At 39.5% G+C, this 24,914-nt stretch overlaps 2 protein-coding genes across 2 annotated transcripts in view; both read right to left on the reverse strand.

Annotated features, from left to right (window-relative positions):
* The window catches only part of LOC109836966, a 12,238-nt gene extending 4,208 nt beyond the window's left edge, over positions 1 to 8,030 (reverse strand). The window contains exons 1-2 of the mRNA XM_020405030.1: positions 7,826 to 8,030; positions 7,536 to 7,741 (exon numbers count right to left, since the gene is read on the reverse strand). Coding sequence (XP_020260619.1) covers positions 7,536 to 7,741; positions 7,826 to 7,915 — 296 coding nt within the window. The 5' untranslated portion in view covers positions 7,916 to 8,030. The remainder of the gene's footprint in view (positions 1 to 7,535; positions 7,742 to 7,825) is intronic.
* Positions 21,136 to 21,981, reverse strand: LOC109838360. Its single transcript, XM_020406811.1, has one exon. The coding sequence runs from the start codon at positions 21,979 to 21,981 to the stop codon at positions 21,136 to 21,138; it is 846 nt and encodes a 281-aa protein (XP_020262400.1).

The raw sequence follows: 24,914 nt of genomic DNA on the forward strand, positions 1-24,914 counted from the left end.
CAGGGGGAAAGATCTAAACTTTTTAGTTCTTGATGCATGCTACTAAATTGTAGATTAGTGAGAAATAATTGGTTTAATTAGATTTTATGATTAAAATTAGATTTTCAGGGGGACTATAAATTAGATCATAAAAAATAAACATTCTCACAAATTGGATTTGTTCTAAGTCATTGACACACCAAGACTGAAAGATACACTAGCACCATATTTACTCATTGTGTTTATACAAGTTATTCACTAGATTTTCGGCGGTCAGTATTTTGCTTTGATTTTAAAACGCACTAATAGTTTGAAATAGAAGAGATAACAAATTCCATAAATCCTAATTAGATTTTATGATTAAAATTGATTTAGTTCTTGGCTTCTTAATTATTGTTGTTGGTCTTGGACTCTTGGATCTTTGTATATGTTAAAATAGCTTCTTCCCTTCATGTAGCTTATAGATGTATTTGTTTTGTTTTAAGTTGCAGCTGATTGTTGCTGCCCCTGTGATGTTTCTGTTGTGCGCAGCGAAATTTCGGCAGCACCTCCGGTGCGCAAGGTGCACAACAAGAGATTAGATCACAACGGAATTCTCGTTTCTCAAAGGAAACAAGAACCAAAAGCCAGATATCTCATCAAAGTGAGATATCAGCTCTTCCTCTCGTCAGCTCTAGGACTGCGCGTCGAGGGAACCTACAAACTATTACAAATCACGACAAGAACACAAATTTTTTACGTGGTTCGGTAAATAGCCTACGTCCACGGGGCAAGGAGGGAGAGATCTACTATTAAAGGGAGATATTACAACTAGGGTTTACAATCACACAATTTAAACCCTCACACAAAATCTCAGATCCCTCACACAAAATCTCTCTCAAAAGGGGAGGCACAAAATCTCTAAAACCAGCGGCTCTCCTCTGCAGTTTTTTGCTTTTCACGCCGAAAAAGAAATTAATCTGCAGACCCACTTTGCTCGCTTCCGCAATGTGCAGCCACCAAAAATATTCCTTGCACACTTTATTTTTCCAAGCCCAAAACCCTAGGAACCGAACTGATGAGGTATATATATGGTTGAGTTTTGCTTAAGTGGGCCGCATCTGCAAACCGCGTTCATTAACGCGTTTGTAACAAGCGCGTCGCTTTCAAACACGTGGGTGGGCCCCCACGTGTTCACAATTCTCCACCTCGGTGAAGTTTCTTTCAAAACTGAGCCGACACCAAAGCAACCAAATGTCCCACTTGTTGTGTCCAGTACGAAGTGAAACGATTCACGACAATGGACTCAAACCACAACAAGTCGAGAACCCGAACGAGAGTCCAAACAATCTCACCTCCCATCAAATCAGCTAATCCAAACCGGCTGCATCTGAAAGACTGCCTACGTATCCTCTTGTCTAAGGAATCAAGCCGAACGTAGTTCACCCAAATGACCTCCAAAGGCCTCAACAACGAAGAATGTTCAAAAGTTCCAAACAATGACCAAACTTGATACTTGAAACAACTTTGGTCAACATATCTGCAGGGTTATCCTTCGTGTGGATCTTCTCCAACATGACGTCTCCTTCATCCAAAACGTCACGAACAAAATGGAATCTGACATCGATATGCTTCGAGCGTGCATGATAAACCTGGTTCTTCGCCAAATAGATAGCTGACATGCTATCACAATATACCCGAAGGGTCTTCTGTGCAATCCCCAAGTTCTCCAATAATCCCTGCAACCACAAAGCCTCCTTCACAACTTCAGTCAACGTCATATACTCTGTCTCTGTAGTAGATAGAGCCACTGTAGACTGAAGTGTGCATCTCCAACACACCGGTGCTCCTGCTAGTGTAAACACATATCCGCTAGTAGACCGGCGCTTGTCCAGATCCCCCGCATAATCAGAATCCACGTAACCAATACAATCCTGCCCGTTCTTCTCATTCTTCTGAAATACCAAACCAACATCCACGGTACCTTTGATATACCGTAGAATCCACTTCACGGCCTCCCAATGACCCTTCCCGGGGTCGTGCATGTATCTGGATACCATGCTCACGGCCTGTGATAAATCTGGCCTTGTACACACCATCGCATACATCAAGCTACCCACAGCATTGGCGTATGAAACTTTGGACATGTATTCCCAGTCCTCAACTGAAACAGGTGACATCTTAGCTGATAGCTTAAAGTGGGGAGCTAATGGAGTACTCACCGCCTTGGCATTGCCATCATAACTGAATTTCTTCAGCATCTTCTGCAAGTAACTCATTTGTGTCAACTTCAACCTTCCCTTCACCCTGTCTCTCTCGATTTCCATACCCAATATCTTCTTTGCTTCTCCAAGATCCTTCATCTCAAATTCGGATGACAGCTCTTTTTTCAACTTCCTAATAGCATTCTGTAGCTTGTGCATGTAAACACACGGGTCATATGGGCTCCTCGTGTACCCTCGGCCAATCATAAAGAGAATGGCTGGCACTTCCCAGAAAGGTTTGAGATGAACCGCCGTATGTAAGCTAGCCGCCCTTGCAATTCTCTGAGCTCTCTTAGATTTCTAGGAGGTTGCAGTTCATGTATCGCCTTCACTTTGTCAGGATCGATGTGTATACCTTTAGTGGTGACCACGAATCCAAGGAATTTTCCGCTAGACATTCCAAAGAAAGATTTAGTAGGATTCATCTTCAATTGATGGCTTCGCATGAGATCGAACATCGTCTTCAAGTCCTTGTCTCTTGTACCATTGTCGCGGCGATTGCTTCAATCCGTAAAGAGACTTCTTCAGCTTGCATACCAATTCTTCCTTTCCTGCAGCTTTGAACCCCATAGGTTGTGTCATGTAGATCTCCTTTTCTAAATCTCCATGTAGAAAGACTGTTTTCACATCCATCTGGACCAAATCCAAATCCAGTTGTGCCACCAATGCCAATAAAATACGAATCGAGTAGCAGAATACACCAAGGGGCGTTCTGAACGCTGTATGCTTCTCGTCATCTGGGTGCATCTTGATTTGATTATATCCTGAAAACCCATCCATGAAAGACATTCTCTCGAATCCGCATGTATTTTCAATAATAACATCCGTGATTGGGAGAGGAAAATCGTCTTTTGGACATGCCGTATTCAGGTCCCTGAAGTCGATGCAAATCCTGATTTTACCATTCTTCTTCATGACTGGAACGATATTGGCTAGCCAATCTGGATGTTGTTCCTCTCGGATAAATCCTGATTCAATTAATTTCTTAAATTTCCCCAATAGAAGATCCATCTTTCTTTGCATACACCCACTTGCATCCAATAGCCTTCTTACCTTTCGGTAGCTTTGCAAGTTCCCAAATGTCGTTCTTATGAAGAGACTGCATCTCTTCCTCCATAGCTTCCCTCCACCTAATCGAATCAGAGCTTGACTCTGCTTCCTTCCTTGAATGTAGAAGGAACCAAATCATCAACAACTTCTGCTGATAAAGCATATGCAACCATGACATCGTCATATCTAGCTGGCCGACGAATGTTTCTTCTTGGTCTATTAGCTGCAATGGACTCCTGAACATGACCATGTTCCTGAGTCCCAACATCCACTGTATCCTCTAAATGCCCGGCTGTCATCTCATCTCCTCCCAGTGTCACCTCTGTAAGAGCCTCAATGGATACAATGCTATCTGGAGTGGGTGGAGTCACATCATCCTCCACCTGCTACGATATCTCCTGAATCTGGTCTTCCTCCACCTGCTGAGGAACTTGAGGCTTCATCATGTACGCCTCGTCAAATGTGACATTCCTGCTAATAACTATCTTCTTGTCATGTGGATCCCATAACTTGAAGCCTTTAACTCCATCTCTAAATCCCACAAAGACTGCTTTCCTCGCCCTCGGATTCAATTTACCATCATTGACATGGTAATAAGCTGGACACCCAAATATCCGAAGCGACTCATAATCACAAGCTACCGAACCAGACCAACGCTCCAACGGAGTCTTCCTCTGTATCGTAGTGCACGACAACCTATTCACGAGATGGCTCGCATAAACCACCGCTTCGGCCCAAAAGGATATTGACAATCCACTCTGCGTCATCATACATCGTACCTTCTCCAGTAAGGTACGGTTCAATCTCTCAGCCACCCCGTTCTGTTACGGTGTCTCACGTACTGTGAAGTGTCGTCTAATGCCGTGATCCCGGCAAAACTGTAGAAACGGATCACTCTTATACTCTCTTCCAATGTCCGAACGAAGAGTTTTTACCTTTCTACCTGTCTACAGCTCCACTTTCTTCTTTCACTCCACAAAAATATCCAGGACCTGATGTTTATGCTTCATCGGGTATACCCAATTCCTTCTGGAATAGTCATCAATGAAAGTGACAAAATAGTTGACCCCACCAAGTGATGTGTGCTTGGAAGGGTCCCAAACGTCTGTCTGAATATAGTCCAAAATACCTTGGGTATTGTGAATAGCAGTGTCGAATTTCACTCTTGTCTTCTTCCCAAGTATGCAATGTTCACACAGCTCCATCTTGTAGGTCTTTGCACCCTTCAATAGCCCCTGCTTCGCCAATACATGCAGGGACTTATCACCAGTGTGTCCCAATCTCATATGCCATAAACTGGTAGTATCTTCCTCTGTGGTAATAGAAGCTGCCAGACCTCCTGTTACTGTCTTGCCCTTCAAGTAGTAAATGTTGTTTTCCCTGACACCTCGCATCACCACTATGGACCCTTTTGTGACCTTCAGAGTCGCATTCTCCAAGATCATCTTATAGCCAGATGCCTCCAAAGTTCCAAGCGAAATGATATTCTTCGTCAATTGAGGAACGAATCTCACTTCCTTCAGCTCCCGAGTTACCCCGTCACACATCCGGATCCGTACTGTACCAATACCACCAATAGGGCATACGTGATCATTACCCATGAGCACGATATTTCCTCTTTCCAACTCTTCAAAGCTGAAGAACCAATCTCTCATAGGGCAAATATGGTATGTAGCACCAGAATCCATCATCCACTCCATAGAGTCAGCGTAACAAACTGACGGTAATGCAGAGCAAGAATAGCCTGAAGAATCCGTATCTGAATTGTCATCACTAGCCTTGACAACATTCACTTCTGAAGCTTGTACAGCTTTCCTTTTATTCTTCCCGGCTTTGTCTTTCAACTTTGGGCAGTCGTTCTTCTAATGTCCTTCTTCTTTGCAAAAGCGACATTGATTCCTACCAATATTTCTATAGCCACCTCTTGACTTTGATCTTGAGCGATCACCTGGACGACGGTTTGGACCACGACCTCGAACTGCTAATGCATCTCCCGATGCCTTCTCGGAGGGTTCGCCATCACTCTTCCTCAACTCATAATTCACCAAAGCTGAGGTCACCTCCTTGTAGCTAACTGTAGTTCTTCCATTTATCATAGTGAGAACAAACGTTCCAAAATCATCCTCCGGCAACGAACACAATAGTAGCATCGCCTTGTCTTCATCCTCAACCATGATATCTACATTGGCCATATCCGAAATTAGCTTCGTGAAGTTGTTAACATGCTCCCGAATGGAAACTCCCCTCTTCATCTTGAATTGGTAAAACCTCTTCTTCAAGTGAAGCCGATTCTCAATGCTCTTCGTCAGATACTTCTCATTGAGTGTTTCTCATATTCTCTTCGCCGACGTCTCGTTCATTACGTCATAAATAAGATCCGACGTCAAGCATGACCGAATAACTCCACAAGCCCTACTATTCATCTTCTTCCAAACATTGTCCTCCATATCAGCGAGTTTCTCTTGTAACTCAAGAGTTTTCTCTAAATTTTGTGCATCCAAGGCGTCCATCACTTGACACCTCCACAAACCAAAATTGATCTTGCCGTCGAACTTCGGAACATCAATCTTTGTATTATTGATGCTCAGACTCTGTATCGCCTTCGAAAGAGATGATCCCGATGTGCTTGTTTCTCCCATGTTGTCGATCTAATTCTTCAAATAGGAGTCCTTCAGCGAATCCTTCAAACAAGTCCCAAATCCAACCCGGAGCTCTGATACAACTTGTTGTGCGCAGCGAAATTTCGACAGCATCTCCGGTGCGCAAGGTGCACAACAAGAGATTAGATCACAACGGAATTCTCATTTCTCAAAGGAAACAAGAACCAAAAGCCAGATATCTCATCAAAGTGAGATATCAGCTCTTCCTCTCGTCAGCTCTAGGACTGCGCGTCGAGGGAACCTATAAGCTATTACAAATCACGACAAGAACACAATTTTTTTACGTGGTTCGGCAAATAGCCTACGTCCACGGGACAAGGAGGGGGAGATCTACTATTAGAGGGAGAGATTACAACTAAGGTTTACAATCACACAATTTAAACCCTCACACAAAATCTCAGATCCCTCACACAAAATCTCTCTCAAAAGGGGAGGCACAAAATCTCTGAAACCAGCGGCTCTCCTCTGCAGTTTTTTGCTTTTCACGCCGAAAAAGAAATTAATCTGCAGACCCACTTTGCTCGCTTCCGCAATGTGCAGCCACCAAAAATATTCCTTGCACACTTTATTTTTCCAAGCCCAAAACCCTAGGAACCGAACTGATGAGGTATATATATGGTTGAGTTTTGCTTAAGTGGGCCGCATCTGCAAACCGCGTTCATTAACGCGTTTGTAACAAGCGCGTCGCTTTCAAACACGTGGGTGGGCCCCCACTTGTTCACAGTTTCCCCTTCTTTATCGTTTTATCTTGATTATATTAGTGCTTTTTTTTCAAAATCCTTGCATGTTAGTGCCTATATAAGTTGTGAATAAAGCAAAAGAAAAAGTTGTATAATAGACATGAATAAATTTGTCTACAACATTTGAATGCATCTTGATTAGAACTGAACAAACCGAACCGAACCAAACCGCACCGACTTGTAACAGTTCGGTTCGGTTTTGAACCAGTGGCGGAGCCAGGATTTTAATCCTATGGTGTCCTATAGATACATCGGTAATGGTGGAAAATACATCTCTCTCAACATTAGCCACCAAACTATCATTAAGCTGAAAAAATTCGAACCCACGCGCATGATGGATTCCTTGCGAGATTCGAACCCGCGCGCATGCTGGGTTCCTTGAGACCCTTTTCCGCTAAACCATCTATACTTTTGTTATTTTTATATGTGCTCTCTGGTAGATATTCAGTTTTTACTGGTGTCCCGGGAACCCAGAGGCACCCATTCAGCTCCGCCCCTGTTTTGAACAATGAGAGGTTCGGTTCGGTTGTTCAAAATTTGATAAATACCGAACCGACCGACGGTTTGCACAGCCCTACTTCCAAGTAATGATCAGAAATTGGAAATCGGAAATTTGATCCTTCTTGTTGCATACTTTATTTTGAACTAGATCGGGTTTTCATTAGTGGAAACGGGTCATCTCGATATTGTTGACTTTAAAGTCAGCTTATTTTCCCCTAACCGATTTCTAAAATTTTATAAAATGGAATCAGCACGCAAGGAATATGCACATACACATCGACTTTCCTCCTGACTACCAAAGTCAACTAAAATTTACACCGAACAATTAAATTTAAAAAAATGACTTAAAGAGGAGCACATACCAGCAGAGTAGAAAGAGGACGAGAGCGCAGGCACGAGATCCACCGGCGCGAAGGGCTCGACCGCAACAGAAACACTTGCTGACCGCCATCACAAGGATCTGACTAACCATCAAGAACAGGAACGCCCCAACGCCGTAGCCAGTCGCAATATCCGAGTTGTAAACGCAGTAGGTGTAGTTCTTCTCCTGATCGGGAACCACCTTCGCCTGCAGCGACCGAGATCGAGAAATCAGCAAGAAAGGTACTGAAGTCGAAATCAGAATGATCTAGGGTCGGTTCCGAGCTCTCACCTTGCTCCTCCGCTCCTCTGCGGCGACGGCGAGGCCGAAGGCGATCAGATCGAGGACGAAGACGATGAGGATGACGAGCTTCGACGCCATTGAGCTTCAGAAAGCACCCAGATCTGGGGTTTCTCTGAGAAAAAACAAAATAAAAAGGAGGAGGCTGAACTGAGTGGGATTCTCAAAAAGACGGTGAGGCAAGTAACTAGCTTTTCGGTGCATCGTAAGCTGATAAATAAATTAGTATTATTTATAGTGGTTGTCGGTAGGATTAGGCGAGTGTACAGCTGCCTCATGTGACCACTGAATTGGGATCCTCTACTCATGCATAGTATCTCCTAATATTTGCTAATGTATCTTCATCTTTTATTTTGTGAACAAGTACAAAGTAAAAGGTGGGGTCCACAAAATAAAAAGTGGAGATGCATTAGCAAATATTAGGAGACACTATGCATGAGTAGAAGATTCCAATCCCCACTTTCAACCCGCTTTGCAAGAAGCCCAATTAAGCCCCTAAACATTTCTTTAAATTGTCATTTTCTTTCAAAATTTCTATGATATATTTTCCTAAATTGTCATATTCTTTTCAAAATGCCGAATAAGAGGGGAACGCGAAAACAGAGAGCTATAATATTGTAATATGACGAAATTCTTTATTTATTGGGGGGGGGGTTGTATATATTCCCCTCATGTCTTTCATGTTTTCATGTTTATCCTCCTAAATCTTAGTACTAATAAAAGTAACCCCCAATTCCTCAAATTAAGCTTTTCTACCTTTTTCGCCCAAGAGTTTTAGTTTTCAGCGAGAAAATGTGGCAATCTTATTGAAAATTATTTGAGATTTTTTAATGTTATAATGTTTAGAAGCCAAAGTTGTTATGTGGGACCGGTAGAAAAACTAGTGAGAGAGAATTGGAGGGTACTTTTGCAAATATAAATATGAGGGGTAAATTTACCAATAGTGAATTGCCTAGGGATCCTTGCATGATATGAAAAGGTTTTTTATATTAATAAATGAGTGGCTAGGAAGTTTGGTGAACATCAACTTAAGTTGATAGGAGTCTTACTATACACACACACAAGCAAAAAACACCCCGCGTAACGCAGGGTGAATGAAGAATGCATACTCCTATATTTAAATTTGGGGTATTCATTTAAATAATCATAAATGTTGAAAAAGTAAGTTTAATGTTATGCAAATAAGACAACCAAAATACAATAGTTTTGATAACAGATGTAATACATATTGTTTGTGACAAGAGTTAAGTTAGGAAGCACAAGGATTGTGATCCATAATAAACATACATACATACATCAAAGTCAGGTTGAAAGGTATAGCAGCTATCCATCAAAATACATAATGTACCCTAAACTATTAATACTTACATAGCAAAAGGGGAATCAAGCAAGCATAAGGCTGAACGTGGACGTCGTCTACTGGGTTCCTTCAGTAGAGTCGGAGTCAGAAACAACCTTAAGTTTGATTTCATCGCTATCAGTAGAATCAGCTTCTTTGTCAGAGGATGTGTATGAGCTACTACTTTTCTTGAAGTGCCTCAATTGTATTGTGCAGTACTGGATTAAATGCTCTAGGAGACCAATCCAATGAACTGATAGTGTATTGCCCTTTCAAACTGTACTTGATATTTGCATAACCATGGCCGAAAAACAAACTTGAATTCCTTTCCATGAGCTTTGGTTATTAGATTATATATTTTGCAGAGCCCATTATCCTAAAATCATATTGCACTGATCTATTAGTTCTTTCCATTCACAAATTTTATATCTTAGTACTTTTTTTGTTTGATGTCGACTAAAAAGTAGGTAGTTGAAACTATAGTGTAGAAACATACCTCCAATTTCACTTTCTCTGGAGCAGGGATGTGAATAATTTTCTCCGCATCATAGTTAAAATTTACGAGGCCGGTTTAACCTGACAGTATCATCCTTGATATCAATTGTGATCTTGTACCTAAGATGTAAATGAATACAACTATTATGTTGGTTACATAGAATTTAAATTGACCTATTTATTAATACTAGTATACAATACGTGCGTTGCACGTGATGCATATTAAAAAACTATAAAAGTTAAAATTCATAATGTTTCCTAATTATGCATTAAACTTATTTAATAAATTATATATTATATAATGTTTCCATAATATTATATTATTTAATAAATTATATATAACCATTAAAAGTTATTTTAATGCACTATGATTAAAACTTTTTAACTTATACTAATATTAGTATTTATACTATTATTAACATACATTTAATAGTTATTTAAAAATTTCTATTATTATATTATTAAACAATTTATTTAGGAGTATAATTATTAAATAATAATGTAATCATTAGTTTAAGTAACACTATTGATATAATTAAACCATTTAAATTATTAAATATTTATGTCATGTACATATTTTATTACAATATATATTAAATAATGGCAATAATTTTTAATATTAAAATTTAAAGAATATTATCTTATTTGATAATTAATAATGACTAAGACGATATTATAATTAAGAAAAGGGTATTAATTGTTATAATATAAAAAACCTATTTATACTATTATTAATAATTATAATTATGTACAATATTTTATTAAATAAATAATTTTACTATTTCATTACAATTAATAAATATTTTATAATAAATTATAATATATTTATTTATTTTATTATCATTATAAATTATTAGTATATTCTAGTGAGTGGCCAAATATTTTGAAGGAAAGAAGAAAAAAGTATATGCCTCGTAAATTTCAAGGATCCAATTTTTTTATATAGATTAATTTTCTACTTTCTAAAATAAAAGTATTTTTAATTTATAACATCTAAATTTTATTACTAAGATGATATTAATTATCAAACTAGGTAATATTCTTTATAACATAAAGAAATAACCCTATTTATACTATTATTAATAATTATAATTTTATCCAATAATTTATTAAATGAATGACTTTTACTATTTTATATAATTAATAATTCTTTACAATAAATTATCATATATTCATAAATTTTGTTATCATTATAAATTATTAATATATTCTAGCAAATGACCAAATAATTTGAGAAAATGAAAAGGTGCATAGTTAATGAGAGGTTATGAAACATTAGCTTTATAATTAATGGTATAATTTTGAGTTATGAGAAATTGAGAGGGTAAAAAAGGAAATTAAAAGTTTTGACATGGGTATTCTCTTTTATAAGTAGTATAGATAACATTTATGATGTTGTTTTCCCATTTAAGTTGGGTTTGGACAGCCATATTGGTCATTAACTTCATACTTCATGCCTTTTGGGCACATTGCACATGCACGGTAGGTCATCGATAATTCAGTGTAAATATGCGAGATAGTTGCGTGGATTGTGTAGTACAAATTCTGATAGATTTATTTGGAGAGATGATGTTAATGATAAGAGCAAGCAATGATTAATAAATATGTGTTTTTTATATTAGATGAGATGGAGAAAGTAATTAGCAAAGGGAAGTTATACATGAAAAATCATTTTAGAGATGTTTTGATTAAGTCATCTTCTAAATAGTGCAAATATGTGTTAAAATGTAGGTCATAGAGAAGTGATGAATGTATGTAGATATTTCTTGAGTAACTATTAGATTTGTAGTATAGAGTAATTATTTAGAGGTGAGATACCATTCTAGAGGATTTAAACCTAATTTAGGATAAATTATTATACAGTTGAAATGTGGGTTTTAGAGAAAGTTTTCTTGCAACTTTTTTTTCTCTCTAGATCATTGGTCTACGATATCTCTTTTTTTCTTCTTTTACTATTCTAATAGATAGCCACACATATTCATCTCTATTGTACAATGCCCGAACAAGGAGATAATATTTGAACTAAGATTCATTTATAATGAGAGCAAAATATTGACAAATAATGTGATAAAAAGAAGAGATGGTAAAGGTTATGTACCTTATCAGGGACAGGAGGAGAGCTAGTAAGAGCTCGAAGTTGGCTAATTATGTAGATTACCTCTAGAGTTTTGCAATAAAGTTCACTGAATCTTGATATTTCACTGTAAGTAGCTTGAATTTGGTTTGCTTTGTCTGTCACTCTTATTTTTTTAATCAAAGAGATGATTGAGACAATAAAAAAATAAAAAGATTTTATAAATCATTATTGCTGACTTTAAATGTTTGAGATGGAAAATAAGTTACTCTTTGAGAAGAAGTCGAGACTCAGGCATGTTCTCTGGTTCAATTTTGAATCTTGTGAACATACTTGTCTATAGCCCATATCGTCCTATTTTGTTGTTTGCTTGAAAAAAATTAAAATTATTTAAAGAATGTGCTATTGACATGAAGACTATGAAGATATGTAGAGAGCATACCGCGAAATTTGTTTCCTCTAAGACCGCTTGCAAGAAGGACAAATTGTTTCTTAAATGGTAGAGTAAAGATTTTAGTTCTTTCATATTCTTCCTTTCAAATAGTAAGCACACAAACTTTTGGAAATATAGTCTCATCTGTCATGAAGACCTCAGCAAAGTGAATAAGTTTCTTCTTTGTATGTTTTGTAGTTGGAGGGCGAACATCAATGATAAGTGTCAAAACATCTGCAGAAAGAAGGCAACATTAGCAAGTTTCTAGGCTTTTTTCTATGCATTTTTAAATGTCATTCACTAGTATAAAAGGTCATATATTTCTTGTATTAAAAAAACTAAACAGCACACGATGTATTAGAAAATCGATCAAATTAGCATGAAATATAATTGCATAATGTGGAGAAGACATGCAAATTGTGCCACATTGAGGAAATTAAGAGAACATGAGATAGTTACATTTCAAATTTTTAGTCTTTATAGCTTCTGTAGGTTGATGTATATCCTCGTCCTTTTCGATTTGTTGAATGATATCAAGCTTTTGGAAATTATATAACGGTTCCAGTGGAATATTTGTGTCTGGTAGTGGCATAGAGGTTGTCCTCTCAGTACAAGTCAATTGATGCTTGTGATCAATAAGTTTGACTTAGTTGTTGCAATCAATGATGGAAACCCTTGAAATAGCATATGATGAGCCCTCATTAAGAATAGATTTACAGTGCTCAGCTAGCCCAATTGGTACAAATCCTTGTCTGCAACTTCCCTCTTATATATGGTTAATGCTAGCCCTTAAAAAAATATTGGCAAGAATCATGAGAAATAGATAACACCAAAATTTTATAAATATAGTTGTACAAGCTATGTTTAAATATATCAACTTTCCTATGACGTGTATATTAATTTCAAAAATGTAATTTAAGAGTGCTATGGTTCAGGAATGACCTTTTCATCTTTAGCAATGAAGACCATTGATTGCATACTTCCAGCACCATGAAGCTGACCACATCAAAGCTTCAATATACGCAGATTGACATTATACTACTTAACAGTGTTATCCAAGCCATCAAACGTACTATTGCATATAATCGATCTCTTTGTCTTTAGCAAGTACGTGGTTGTCTTTCTTTTTCATGCAATGACTTGTCCTTTTGCTTCCTTGCTATTGGCTCATATTCTAAACTCTTTTTAGCGTTGCCCTTGGAAATGTTTACTGGTTCTTTCTCTACCTTTCTCTTGTTTGTTCTTTCCTTTTGCTTTGTCACTTGTTCAGTCGTTAGGGTAAAATGGTCAACAGTTGTTGCAACTTTCTTTTTTTGTATTATTCTTAAGCTTCCTGTTGCTGTAGTCATGTAAAAAGTAAGATAAATATACTGTTATGTAATAGTTTGAAAAGCAATCAATATGGAAATGAGTATAAAGTACCGGTGTTAGTTTTGAGTGGTGTCATAGGCTTTGGGGTCTGTTTTATAGTTGATGTGAATTCAGGATTAATCACAACCTTTTGTGATGTTCTTTGCTTCAATTTTTTCCTGCTTAGTACTAATTGAGCCAAAGAAATACAGTCATCAGGATCCACTTCCCTTAATCATTTGAACTTGTCTTTCTGTGTTCAGGAGCTTCCAATGACTTCATTTGTGTCCTTACATGTGGGATTGCGCTCTTCAGATGAAGATACGACCTATATAATGATGTTACAAATTAGTAGAGAGAAGTTAAAGAGAATATAACAACTTGTTTTCATTCTTGCACTCTGCACCACTGCAGATTTCTCTTAGGAAGGATGTAACTATTTTTAGAAGTTGATGTGGTGTCACCAAAATTTTAATTTTGAAGCTGCTTTATTCTTACTAAGACCCATATGCCTCTATGCTTACAGTACAAAGCTATAACCAACTAAATGGTTATCTATCTTCATTATTGACTTAGTAGACTAATCATAAGACGGCAAAAAAAAGCTTATACATTTACTACATGTTTCAATGTAAAGCTATAATCAAATATAAACCCAAGCATATCATTGAAGCAGACTAAATCAAAGTCCGGAAGTGTTGAAAATGTTAAAACTGTACTACTAATAATAATCTTCTTACAAAATCTTAATGAATGTGATGATTATAAGACAGATTTGTAGGTTCAAGCATTCAATTTTCTAATACACATAAGAAAGAAATAAGTGCAGTTCATTAGATTGTTGTTCATACAAAAAGGTGAAGTAAGCATACAACATTTTAATGTTGATGAATCATCATTAGTTTAGAAAAGGCTGTTGAATTAGTATTAGATAGAATATAAAGCATGACTCATTTATATTAGTTTTTCTATCCACGAAATTACATAATTGTATAACTGATAAATTGATATTTTTTTCATAAATTAGAGGTGAAACCGGTTGCAAATCTGTTCGTTTCCTCTGAAAAAGCAATATAATTTTCTCTCTTAATTATCACATATGAAATATTGTTGACCGCAAGGTATCCTAGTTACTATAATCGAAGGACTGACTCTACTGTCAAAATTCTCACTTCCTCTATTTTTTTTTCTTTTGACTCTTTTAGTGATTCCTTTTGTGAATTTGAGCATCCACATATAGCATAATTTTATGCAACTCTTGTCTAAGTGGAATGTTTATGAAAGTAGACAAGTCGTGAAATTTTTAGTGCATAATTAATGAAGAGAATTTGATTAGTCAGTAAGAGATATTACAAGAATCCTTTAATTATAGGTTCATTTTCTCACTAAAATTCATATTAAATGCATTATTTGTGGCTTTAAAAGGGGAGATGTCATAAAATAGTAATAGTACCGTTCATTTATATACTATAAAATTTATATGAAATTGACTCTGATTCTATCAAAAGTCTCCTATCTATTGAGGATGGGTGGTTTGCTTGAGGATGGACTCTCGTATAAGGAGAGCTTTATTGTGAGGTGCTATGAGGTTGGGATTAACAAAACTGCCAATGTTGAGACCATTGTCAATCTCCTTCAGGCATAATTTTGCTTTAACTGTGAAAGCTGACACTTTTGTTTTTAATGTACTGAAAGCAGAGCTTAGAGTTGTCTTTTGGTTTTGATAAGTTGCTAATTTGAACAGTGTAATTCAGTCCTGCTTGGATTTGGGTCAGGAAGTTGCTATATTTTGATCGAATCTAGTTTACAGTGGGAGTTATGCTTACTGATAATCTATGTTCTACATTAAAAAAAGAGAGATACTGTTTGGCTCGCGCATTAACGTGCGAGCCAACTCGTACAGAGAGGAGGGGTGGGCCCCACTGGCATAGTGGGTCCTACCCTCTTCTCTCTGTGCGAGTTGGCTCGCGCGTTAAAGCGCAAGCCAAATAACATTTTTGTAAAAAAAATTCAACAACTTTTTTTATGTACATGTGTTATGAGTTATATGTACGTTGGGGCCTCTTACTTAAGCTTAAATGATACTTCAAGAGGGTTACACGGTTTCTCGGCATGGCTTTCTAGGTCTTGAACAAAACCCTCATCTAATAAAGTAAAGAAAATCATGCATGCTAGCATAAGGAAAAAGAATTGCAAGATTCTAAGATTATAATAAATATAAGGTTATAGTTTCTTGAATGAATGATACTTACTTGTGAGGTTGATGATATCCAGCCACATATCTTCTTCTTTTGATGATGATCTTCAAAGGATTTAGGCTTCTGTGAGATGTAGGGATCAATTTTGAGGAGAGAGTACTTACCCTTTTACTTCCTTTTTATTTTCCGAACAAATCCCAAGTCCATCACCTTCTTTACCACCATGCTTCCCAATCACATCACCCAACACCCTCCCTCACCTCTTAGATTCAAGGACATTTTGGGAAGGCCTCCCTGTTCCATCTCAATGGGATGGGAGGGATGAGAGCGGCATGGCCTCGAGTGAGGGAGGGGTTATTTGGTGAGGGAGGGGTTATTTGGGTTCATCAAAGCCCAAAGGCCTCGTTTGGCAAATGGTTAAGGAAGAGGGGTTAAAGAGAAGGATTAATGTACTTAACTCATTCGATAATCTGAAGGACTAAATTCTTAACCCGTTAAATAAGTTTTATTTTAGCCCTTGTGATCAGTTTTAGTGTTTGAGAATAATAATGATTTTGACTATTTTCTTTATAATTAGAAGGGTTAACTCTTAATCCTTTAAAATAGGAGTATTAGTAAACCCCTCATTTTGAGGGGTTAACTCATTTTAATCCCTCTAGAGGGGTTAGCTTAACCCTTCTATATTTTTTATGTTTGGCAAATTATGAAGGGTTAACTCACTTTAACCATTGTATAGATTTTTTATGTTTGGCAGGTTAAGAAGGGTGTTGGGGATTCGAAATAATCAAATCAAATCCGTACCCTTCCGGATCTTATGTTTAAGAGTTGAGCAAGAAAGAAATTCACCACAAATCAAAGATAAAAACTTGTAGGAAAGTAAACAAGAAAGAACACACCAGATTTAATGAGGTTCGGAAATGTGCCTACGTCCTCGGGAGCCACACCACACAATTCTTTGATTACTTGAAGAAGATTACAATGCTTGCAATTAGCCTCTCTCTCTCTAAGATTTTTAATCTCAAAGAGTCCTCAAAATCCTCTTTTTTCGTGCTCTTTTTCTCTCTTAAACCCTAAAGGGACGTGTTTCTATTTATAACAAAACACAATCCCAAACAGATTAGGATTCTAAAACAAGTCTGCCATACCCTGGTGTGGCACAGACCACACCCATAACAGACAAGGCAGACTCTGCCATACCCTGGTGCGGTACAGACCATACCCATGATAGACATGGCAGATTCTACCACACCCTGGTGTGGTGCAGACCACACCTATGACATGTCTTAAATTTTCATGTGATTGTTAATTTTGATTCTAGGTGTGGGTCTCCACTCTCAAGACCAACAATCTCCCACTTGGAGATCACACCACCATCAATGAGCTCTCCCGAACTCCGCCTTCTTCGCAAGCATCTTCTCCTACTTAAAAAATCTATTCCTTAATCATCAACATCTCGACGATCTCGCTGATCCTCGTAGTGTGGCTCCGCCTTCGTCTTCTACTCGTGAAGGCCAACTGAAGTGCGCACAACTCTAGTTTCTCAATGGTGACTACCTTCGTCAACATGTCCGCCGGATTTTAACTCCCCAAAATCTTTATCAAATGCAACTTTCCGTCTTCAACTAGCAAGCGTATAAAATGGTATTTGACGTCGATGTGCTTCGTTCTGGCATGATATACTGGAGTCTTCAACTAGCAAGCGTATAAAATGGTATTTGACGTCGATGTGCTTCGTTCTGGCATGATATACTGGATTCTTGGCAAGATGTATAGCGTTCTGGCTATCACAATAAAGAACTCCTCTCCCTTGCTTCAGATCCAACTCTTCCAAACACCCGTTTAACCAGATCATCTCCTTGCTTGCTTCAGTCACCGTGACATACTCAGCCTCGGTTGTAGACAAAGTCACAATTTTCCGCAGACGTGAGACCCAGCTCACTGCTGTCGATGCTAAGGTATAAATATACCCCGTGGTGCTTCGTCTCGTATCATGATCACTGGTGAAGTCTGCATCCATGTATCCCTACAGTACCAACTCCTTCCTCCTAAAACATAATGGCTTGTTCGTTGTCCCTCTCAAGTATCGCATTATCCACTTCACGACCTCCCAATACTGCTTCCCTGGATTGCTTGCAAATCTGCTCATAACTCCCACTACATAGGCGATATCCGGTCTTGTGCAAACCATCGCGTACATGAGACTCCCAATGGCCGAAGAATATGGGACCCTGCTCATATGTTCTCTATCTGCATCTCTCTTAGGCGATTGCTCCTCAGATAGATTGAACTGACTTCTAAGGGGTGTGCTAACAACTTTAGTATTATGCATGTTGAACCTCTGAAGTACCTTCTCAATGTATTCAGCTTGGCTTAATCTCAATGTCCCTTTATCTTCATCCCTACTGATTCTTATCCCTAGAATCTGCTTCGCTGCACCCAGATCCTTCATTGCAAACTCCTTTGTTAGCTGCTTCTTCAAACTGTTTATCTCCTCTAAATATGGTCCTACTACCAACATATCATCAACATATAATAACAAAATAATAAAGCTGGACTCGAACTTTTTGAAATAACAGCAATGATCCGAATTGTATCTTCTGTAGCCATTGTTCTGCATGAAGTTATCAAACTTCTTATACCACTGTCTCAGAGCCTGTTTCAAATCATATAAGCTCTTCTTGAGCTTGCACACCATCTCTTCCTTTCCTTCTTCAATGAAGCCAACAAGCTGCTTCATGTAGATTTCTTCATCCAAGTCACCATGAAGAAAGACAGTCTTCACATCTAACTGTTCAAGAAAGAGGTCTTCTGCAGCTACCAAACTCAACACCACTCTGATAGTTGTGAGTTTCACAACAGGAGAAAATATCTCCGTGTAGTCCACTCTTTCTCGCTATTGAAACCCCTTCACTATTAATCTGGCCTTGAATCTCTTGCTTCCATCACTCTCCTGCTTGACCCGGTAGACCTATTTGTTATGTAAGGCTTTCTTCTGTGCAGGTAGTTGGACTAACTCCCATATCTCATTAGTGAGTAGAGAATCCATCTCCTCCTGCATAGCATGCTCCCACTGCTGAGATTCACTCACTTGCATTGCCTCTTCATAGCACTTCGGCTCACCGCTATCTGTCAACAATAGGTAGTCAAGAGATGAAAGATATTATTGCCTCTTCATAGCACTTCGGCTCACCGCTATCTGTCAACAATAGGTAGTCAAGAGATGAAAGATATTTGGGATTTGGTTTGGGTACCCTGGATGACCTCCTAAGAGCAAGGGCAGCAAGCTCTGAAGGAGGCTCTCAAGGCTGACGTGGCCATGGAAGTTGGCAGCCCCCCCTCTAGCAAGCTCTAAAACCCTCCCAAGCCCCTCTCCTAAGGCTGACGTGACCTTGGGGAGCTTCCGAGCTCCCAAGCGCTCCACAAATTTGTGGAGCGCTTGGGAGCTCTCAACTGGTAGAGATTTTAACAAAACCCCCCCACAAGTTCCTAATTGCAGAACTGAAAAAAAGGAAATCTGCCCAAAAATCAAACCTTTAGTGTGCGGTTGGGGCGGAGAGGGCTTGATTCGACGGGGCGGAGAGGGCTTGAGTTGGACCCGCATGCAGTCGGAGGCGGCGGAGGTTGGGGCAGAGGGTTTGATTCGACGGTGGCGCTCGGTTGGGGCGAAGATGACGAAGGGTCGACGGAGTTTTGATTTGACGGTGGCACTCGGGAGAGGGCTTGATTCGAAGATGACGGTGGCGCTCGATTTGGGGACGAAGATTTGAAGAGTTAGGGACGAAGAATTGGGGACGAAAATTTTTAACGAGGAAGATTTGAGGAGATGATTTGGGGAGATGAGTTGGGGCGACAGAGTTTTGATTTGGGGCGACGGGTTTTTGATGTAATTTTTTTTAATTAGCTTTCAACTTCGCGTGGATGATTGAAAAATACTACCGTTAGTGAAAAACTATTACCGTTGATGGGTTGTCCGTTGAGTGAAAATTATTACCGTTGTGTGAAAAAATGACTGTTGAACAGTAAGAAAAACTCTATAAATTCACAATTCACTACACAACTCATTCCACACAACTCTCTCATAAAAAAAATCTATATTTTCCTATCAAATTACAAATCTCATGGATCCCTCTCAAAACAACTACTATTCGCATCTCCTTACCGGTGAAGGACCGACCTTATACTCGCCGTTCTATACAGAAGTCATAGAAGAAGGTCATCCCATCGAGTTATCGCAATCCGCAACACAACAAGTATCATCCCAAGAAACACCGACCACAAAGAAGAAGAAGGCTTACACGCGGTCCGAAAATTGGACTGTCCACGAGGATAAGCTTCTTGTGTCTGCTTGGCTGAACACGAGCCAAGACTCTATCCAAGGCACAGGGCAACACAAAGATAAGTTTTGGCACAGAGCTAACGACTACTTTATCCAATACTCCACCGATCCAACGAGTCGCACACCAAACCAAATGATGCACCGTTGGTCAACGATTCAACTGTCGGTCAACAAGTTCTGCGGGTGCGTTGCTCAGATTGAAGGAAGACAAAGATCTGGTACAGGAATTATTGACCAGGTAAATATTTAACTTATATGTTTTTATGTAAATATTTAACTTATATGTTTGATTATTCTAAATTTAACTCTTGTGTAGACTACAGAAGTAAAAGAATTATACCAATCCCTTTATGGTAAGCCATTCGTGTTGGACCATTGCTGGGTTGAGTTGCGTCATCACCAAAAATGGAACCAACAAATGGAAACTTACAATAAGATTCGATCACAGCCGAGAAGAACCACGAACTCTGATTCCTCACCAAACAATTCCATGCCAACGACCCCCATCGGGTTGAACATTGACTCGGATGATGTGGTAGTAAGGCCTGAAGGGAGGAAAGCGGCAAAGCTCAAGAGGAAACAAAATGTGGAAAACTCTGGATCCGCTACGTCTGTCATGGGAGAGGCTTTCGCGTGGATGAAGCAAACCACCAATCAAAAAATAGAGCTAAAACAGAAGAAACAAGATGACGATATCATGAAGATGGATCTCTCAACACTCAATTCAGTTCAATGACAATACTTTGAAATGCGTCAGGCAGAGATATTGGAGAGGTGGATGTCTAAGGGTTCTTCCTAATTATCATATATTATCTTGTATTAGATTTATGATTGTACTTGAAGTTGAAAATTTTGGCATTGAATGAAAACAACTACTTTATTAAAAATGAAATTGGCGTAGTACAACAACTTGAACTTCCTTTCTGAAATTACATTAGACATAAAGAAACTTAATCCTCGGTGATGGATCCCTTAAGCTGCCACAGATGCTCGATCAAATCATTTTTAAGTGATTTGTGTGTTTGCGTGTTCCTGATCCGATGATGATTTTGGATGAACTCAGTTAGAGGTACCGTCTACACATGAGAAGGTTCAACGACTGGTACCGAATCGGTAAAGTCAAAGTTGTTGTCCAATTGACAATCACGTTCATCTTCAACGATCATGTTATGCATTATGATACAAGCTGTCATGATATCTTTTAGCACACAAGGTTGCCAGAAACGTCCTGGTCCACGAACAATCGCAAATCGAGCTTGCAACACGCCAAAAGCTCGCTCAACATCTTTTCTTGCGCTTTCTTGTTGTTGAGCAAAGTACTTATGCTTGTTTCCTCGAGGTGCTGGAATAGTCTTCACTAATGTGGACCACTCTGGGTAAATCCCGTCGGCGAAATAGTATCCCATATTATACTCGTGGCCATTGACAGTATAGTTGCACGGTGAAGCTCTTCCCTCCGCAAGTTGTGCGAAAACCGGTGAACGATGTAGAACATTAAGGTCATTGTGAGACCCCGGCAGTCCAAAGAAGGCATGCCATATCCAAAGATCTTTGCTAGCTACGGCCTCCAAAATAATTGTGGGTTCATGAAAATGTCCAGTATACATACCTTGCCAGGCAGTTGGACAGTTCTTCCATGTCCAGTGCATGCAGTCGATGCTCCCAAGCATACCAGGAAAACCTCGTTGTGAGCCTTCCTCGAGCAGGCGTGCAACGTCTTCATTAGTCGGTGCACGAAGGTATTCCTCTCCAAAGATGTTGATAATCGATCGAACGAACCTCTTCACGCTCTCAAGCGACGTACTTTTACCGATCCGAACGTAGTCGTCAACGGAGTCAGCGGATGCTCCATATGCGAGCATCCGTATAGCTGCAGTAATCTTTTGAAGACTAGATAGTCCTAACTGTCCAGCACCATTCATCTTTTGGACGAAGTACTTGTCATGTTCGACGACTGCGTCGTGGATTCGAAGGAATAACGAACGTCTCATTCTGAACCTTTGACGAAAATAATAAAGAGGATAGGTTGGTGCGTCAGCAAAATAATCTTGGAATAACCGATTGTGGCCTTCCAGTCGGTTTCGATGGAGCACGATACGTCGTTTGTGTTGAACTGAAGTTGAACATTTCTCTTGTTCTTCTTCCTCAACGACAACAGCTCCCATAAGAAAGAACGTCTTCATCATTTCATCATCGCTAGATGAGCTAGACATTTTATTCTGGGAGATGATGGGTTGAGGAGAGAAGCCGTCGAATTTTATAGGCATCAGTCGGATTACGGTCAAAGTTTGCGATACCTCGAACTTCATGCCCAACATCGAAGACCGCGGGTTACCTTGAAGACCGTGTGCGTTGCCTCAAAAGCCGCGGGTTATCTCGAAGACCGTGTGCGCTCTCTCGAAGACCGTGGGTTGCCTCGAAGACCGTGTGCGCTCCCTCGAAGGCCGTATCCAACGGTTAGAAATAAAATACAAGAGGTTTAAATATAATTAAAAGTAATGGGTAAAATATTAAAATAGAAGAGAGATTTTTTTGATATTGTTGGAGCTCCTAACTAGGAGCTTGTTGTATCTCCATAAAAGAATGAGTGCCTCCCAAGACTTACTTTTTTAATTTTTTATTCCAAAAAGGTTGAGAGCTCTTGAGATCTTGCTGACTAGGACTCCCAACTGGGAGCTTGCTGCACTTGCTCTAAGCTCCACGTCCTGGGTAGTTTCTTCTGCACCTGGAGCCTTCTCCATTCATTATCAGAACAAACATCATCACCCCTATCTAGAAGTTCCTCTAAATCCATGTACTCGGATCCACCTGTATCCGTAGTACTGCTCCCATTGTTTTGGCTATACTTGGTATTTTTCCTGTTTTGTACATCACATCCTCATTGAATATCACGTCCCTATTTCTGATGATCTTCCTGTTCTTCTCATCCCAAAGATGATACCTGAACTCATCAATGCTGTATCCAATGAATGTGCACTTCTGTGACTTAGCTTCTAGCTTGTCTCTGACATGGTCACTGATATGAACATAAGCCACACAACCAAATACCCATAAGTGTGAGAGATTTATCTTCTTTCCACTCCAAACCTCCTCTGGAATCCCAAAATCCAATGGAACTGATGGCCCGTGATTAATAAGGTAAGCTGCCGTATGCACCGCATCCGTCCAAAATATCTTAGGCAGACCTGTATGTAATCACATGCTCCTGGCACGCTCTGTCAAGGTCCTATTCATCCTCTCCACAATGTCATTCTGCTGCGGCGTCCCTGGAGTATTCCTCTCTAAGCGAATACCATTCGTAGCACAGAACCTCTTGAACTCCTCCAACTCGTATTCTCCACCATTGTCTGATCTCAAACATTTCACCTTTAGATCTGTCTCGTTCTCCACCATGGCCTTCCACTTCTTAAAGATTCCAAACACCTCTGACTTGTGCTTCATGAAGTAGATACACACCTTCCTCGAGTGATAGTCGATGAAGGTGACATAATATCTCGAACCGCCAAAAGATGATACACTGGCTGGGTCCCATACATCTGTATGAATCAACTTTAGCTTCTGAGCCTTAGGTGGCCTTCCACCCTTCTAGAAACTAACCCTCTTCTGCTTTCCAAAGATGCAGTCTTCACAAATCCCGACTTCCACGGCGTCGATCCCGGTTAGCTTTCCTTGTGAATGTAAGATCTTCATCCCCTTCTCGCTCATGTGCCCTAGCCTGTTATACCATGGATCTGTACTCTCTTTGCCAGCTGTAATTACGAGGGTGTCACTCGCATGTAAGGTGAGGTAGAGAGTTCCTAGTTTGTTGCCTCGAGCAACTATCATAGTACCGTTAGAGATTTTTCACGAATCCCCTATGAATGTAGAAACATAGCCTTCTGCTCCAAGCTGTCCCACCGAAACAAGATTCCTCTTCAGCTTCGGCACGTGTCTCACGTTCTTCAAGGTCCACTTAGAGCCCTTCATCTGAATCTGTACTTCACCATTTTCAACAATATTACAGGGCTCGTTATTCCCTAAATATACTTTTCCAAAGTCCCCTGCTACATAATTCTGAAGAAGCTTCCTGTTAGGAGTGGCGTGGAAAGAGGCTCCTGAATCAATGAACTAAGAATCCGAGTCACTATCCATAGCAAGGATCAAGGCATCCTGCACGATATGAGCCTCCTGCTCACCCGTATTCTTCTTTGGACTCTTGCAGACTGAAGACATATGGCCCTCCTGGCCGCAGTTCCAACACTTTCCTTTGATAGGCCTAACCTTCGGGTTCGACCTCTTCTTTACTGATTTCGACCGATTCCTGTTCTGGTTTCCTTTCTTCTGGCTTCTACCTCTCTGCTCGAAACTTAGAGTTGAACCTGAACCTTCTGATTCGGATGATTTTCTTCTAACCTCCTCGGATAGAATCATGCTAACAACCTCACTCAGCTTCAACTTCTCTTTCCCCACCGAATTGCTGATTGCTGTCACACAACCTGCCTAACTATCCGGCAACTACGATAAAATCAATAGGGCTTGTACTTCATCATCAAACGTGATGTCCACGGAGATAACTTGATCAACAATCATGTTGAACTCGCTGAGGTGCATCGTGAAGGACCGTCCTTCTGCCATCTTGAGGTTGAAGAGAGTTTTGACGAGATGCACCTTATTTGCTACCTACAGTTGCTCGTACATCTTCGCGAGCGCTTCCATAAGCCCCACCGTTATCTTCTCCTTCAAAATATTATGGGCTACTGATTTGACGAGCGACAATCAGATTTGCCCTAGAGCCTTCCTATCCAATATCTCCCAATCACCATCTGACCCTTCTTTCTTCTATCCCTTTTCCTTACCCATCAACGGGCGATACAAG

The sequence above is a fragment of the Asparagus officinalis genome, chromosome 4 (assembly GCF_001876935.1).
Source record: "Asparagus officinalis chromosome 4, Aspof.V1, whole genome shotgun sequence".
Classification (NCBI taxonomy): domain Eukaryota; kingdom Viridiplantae; phylum Streptophyta; class Magnoliopsida; order Asparagales; family Asparagaceae; genus Asparagus; species Asparagus officinalis.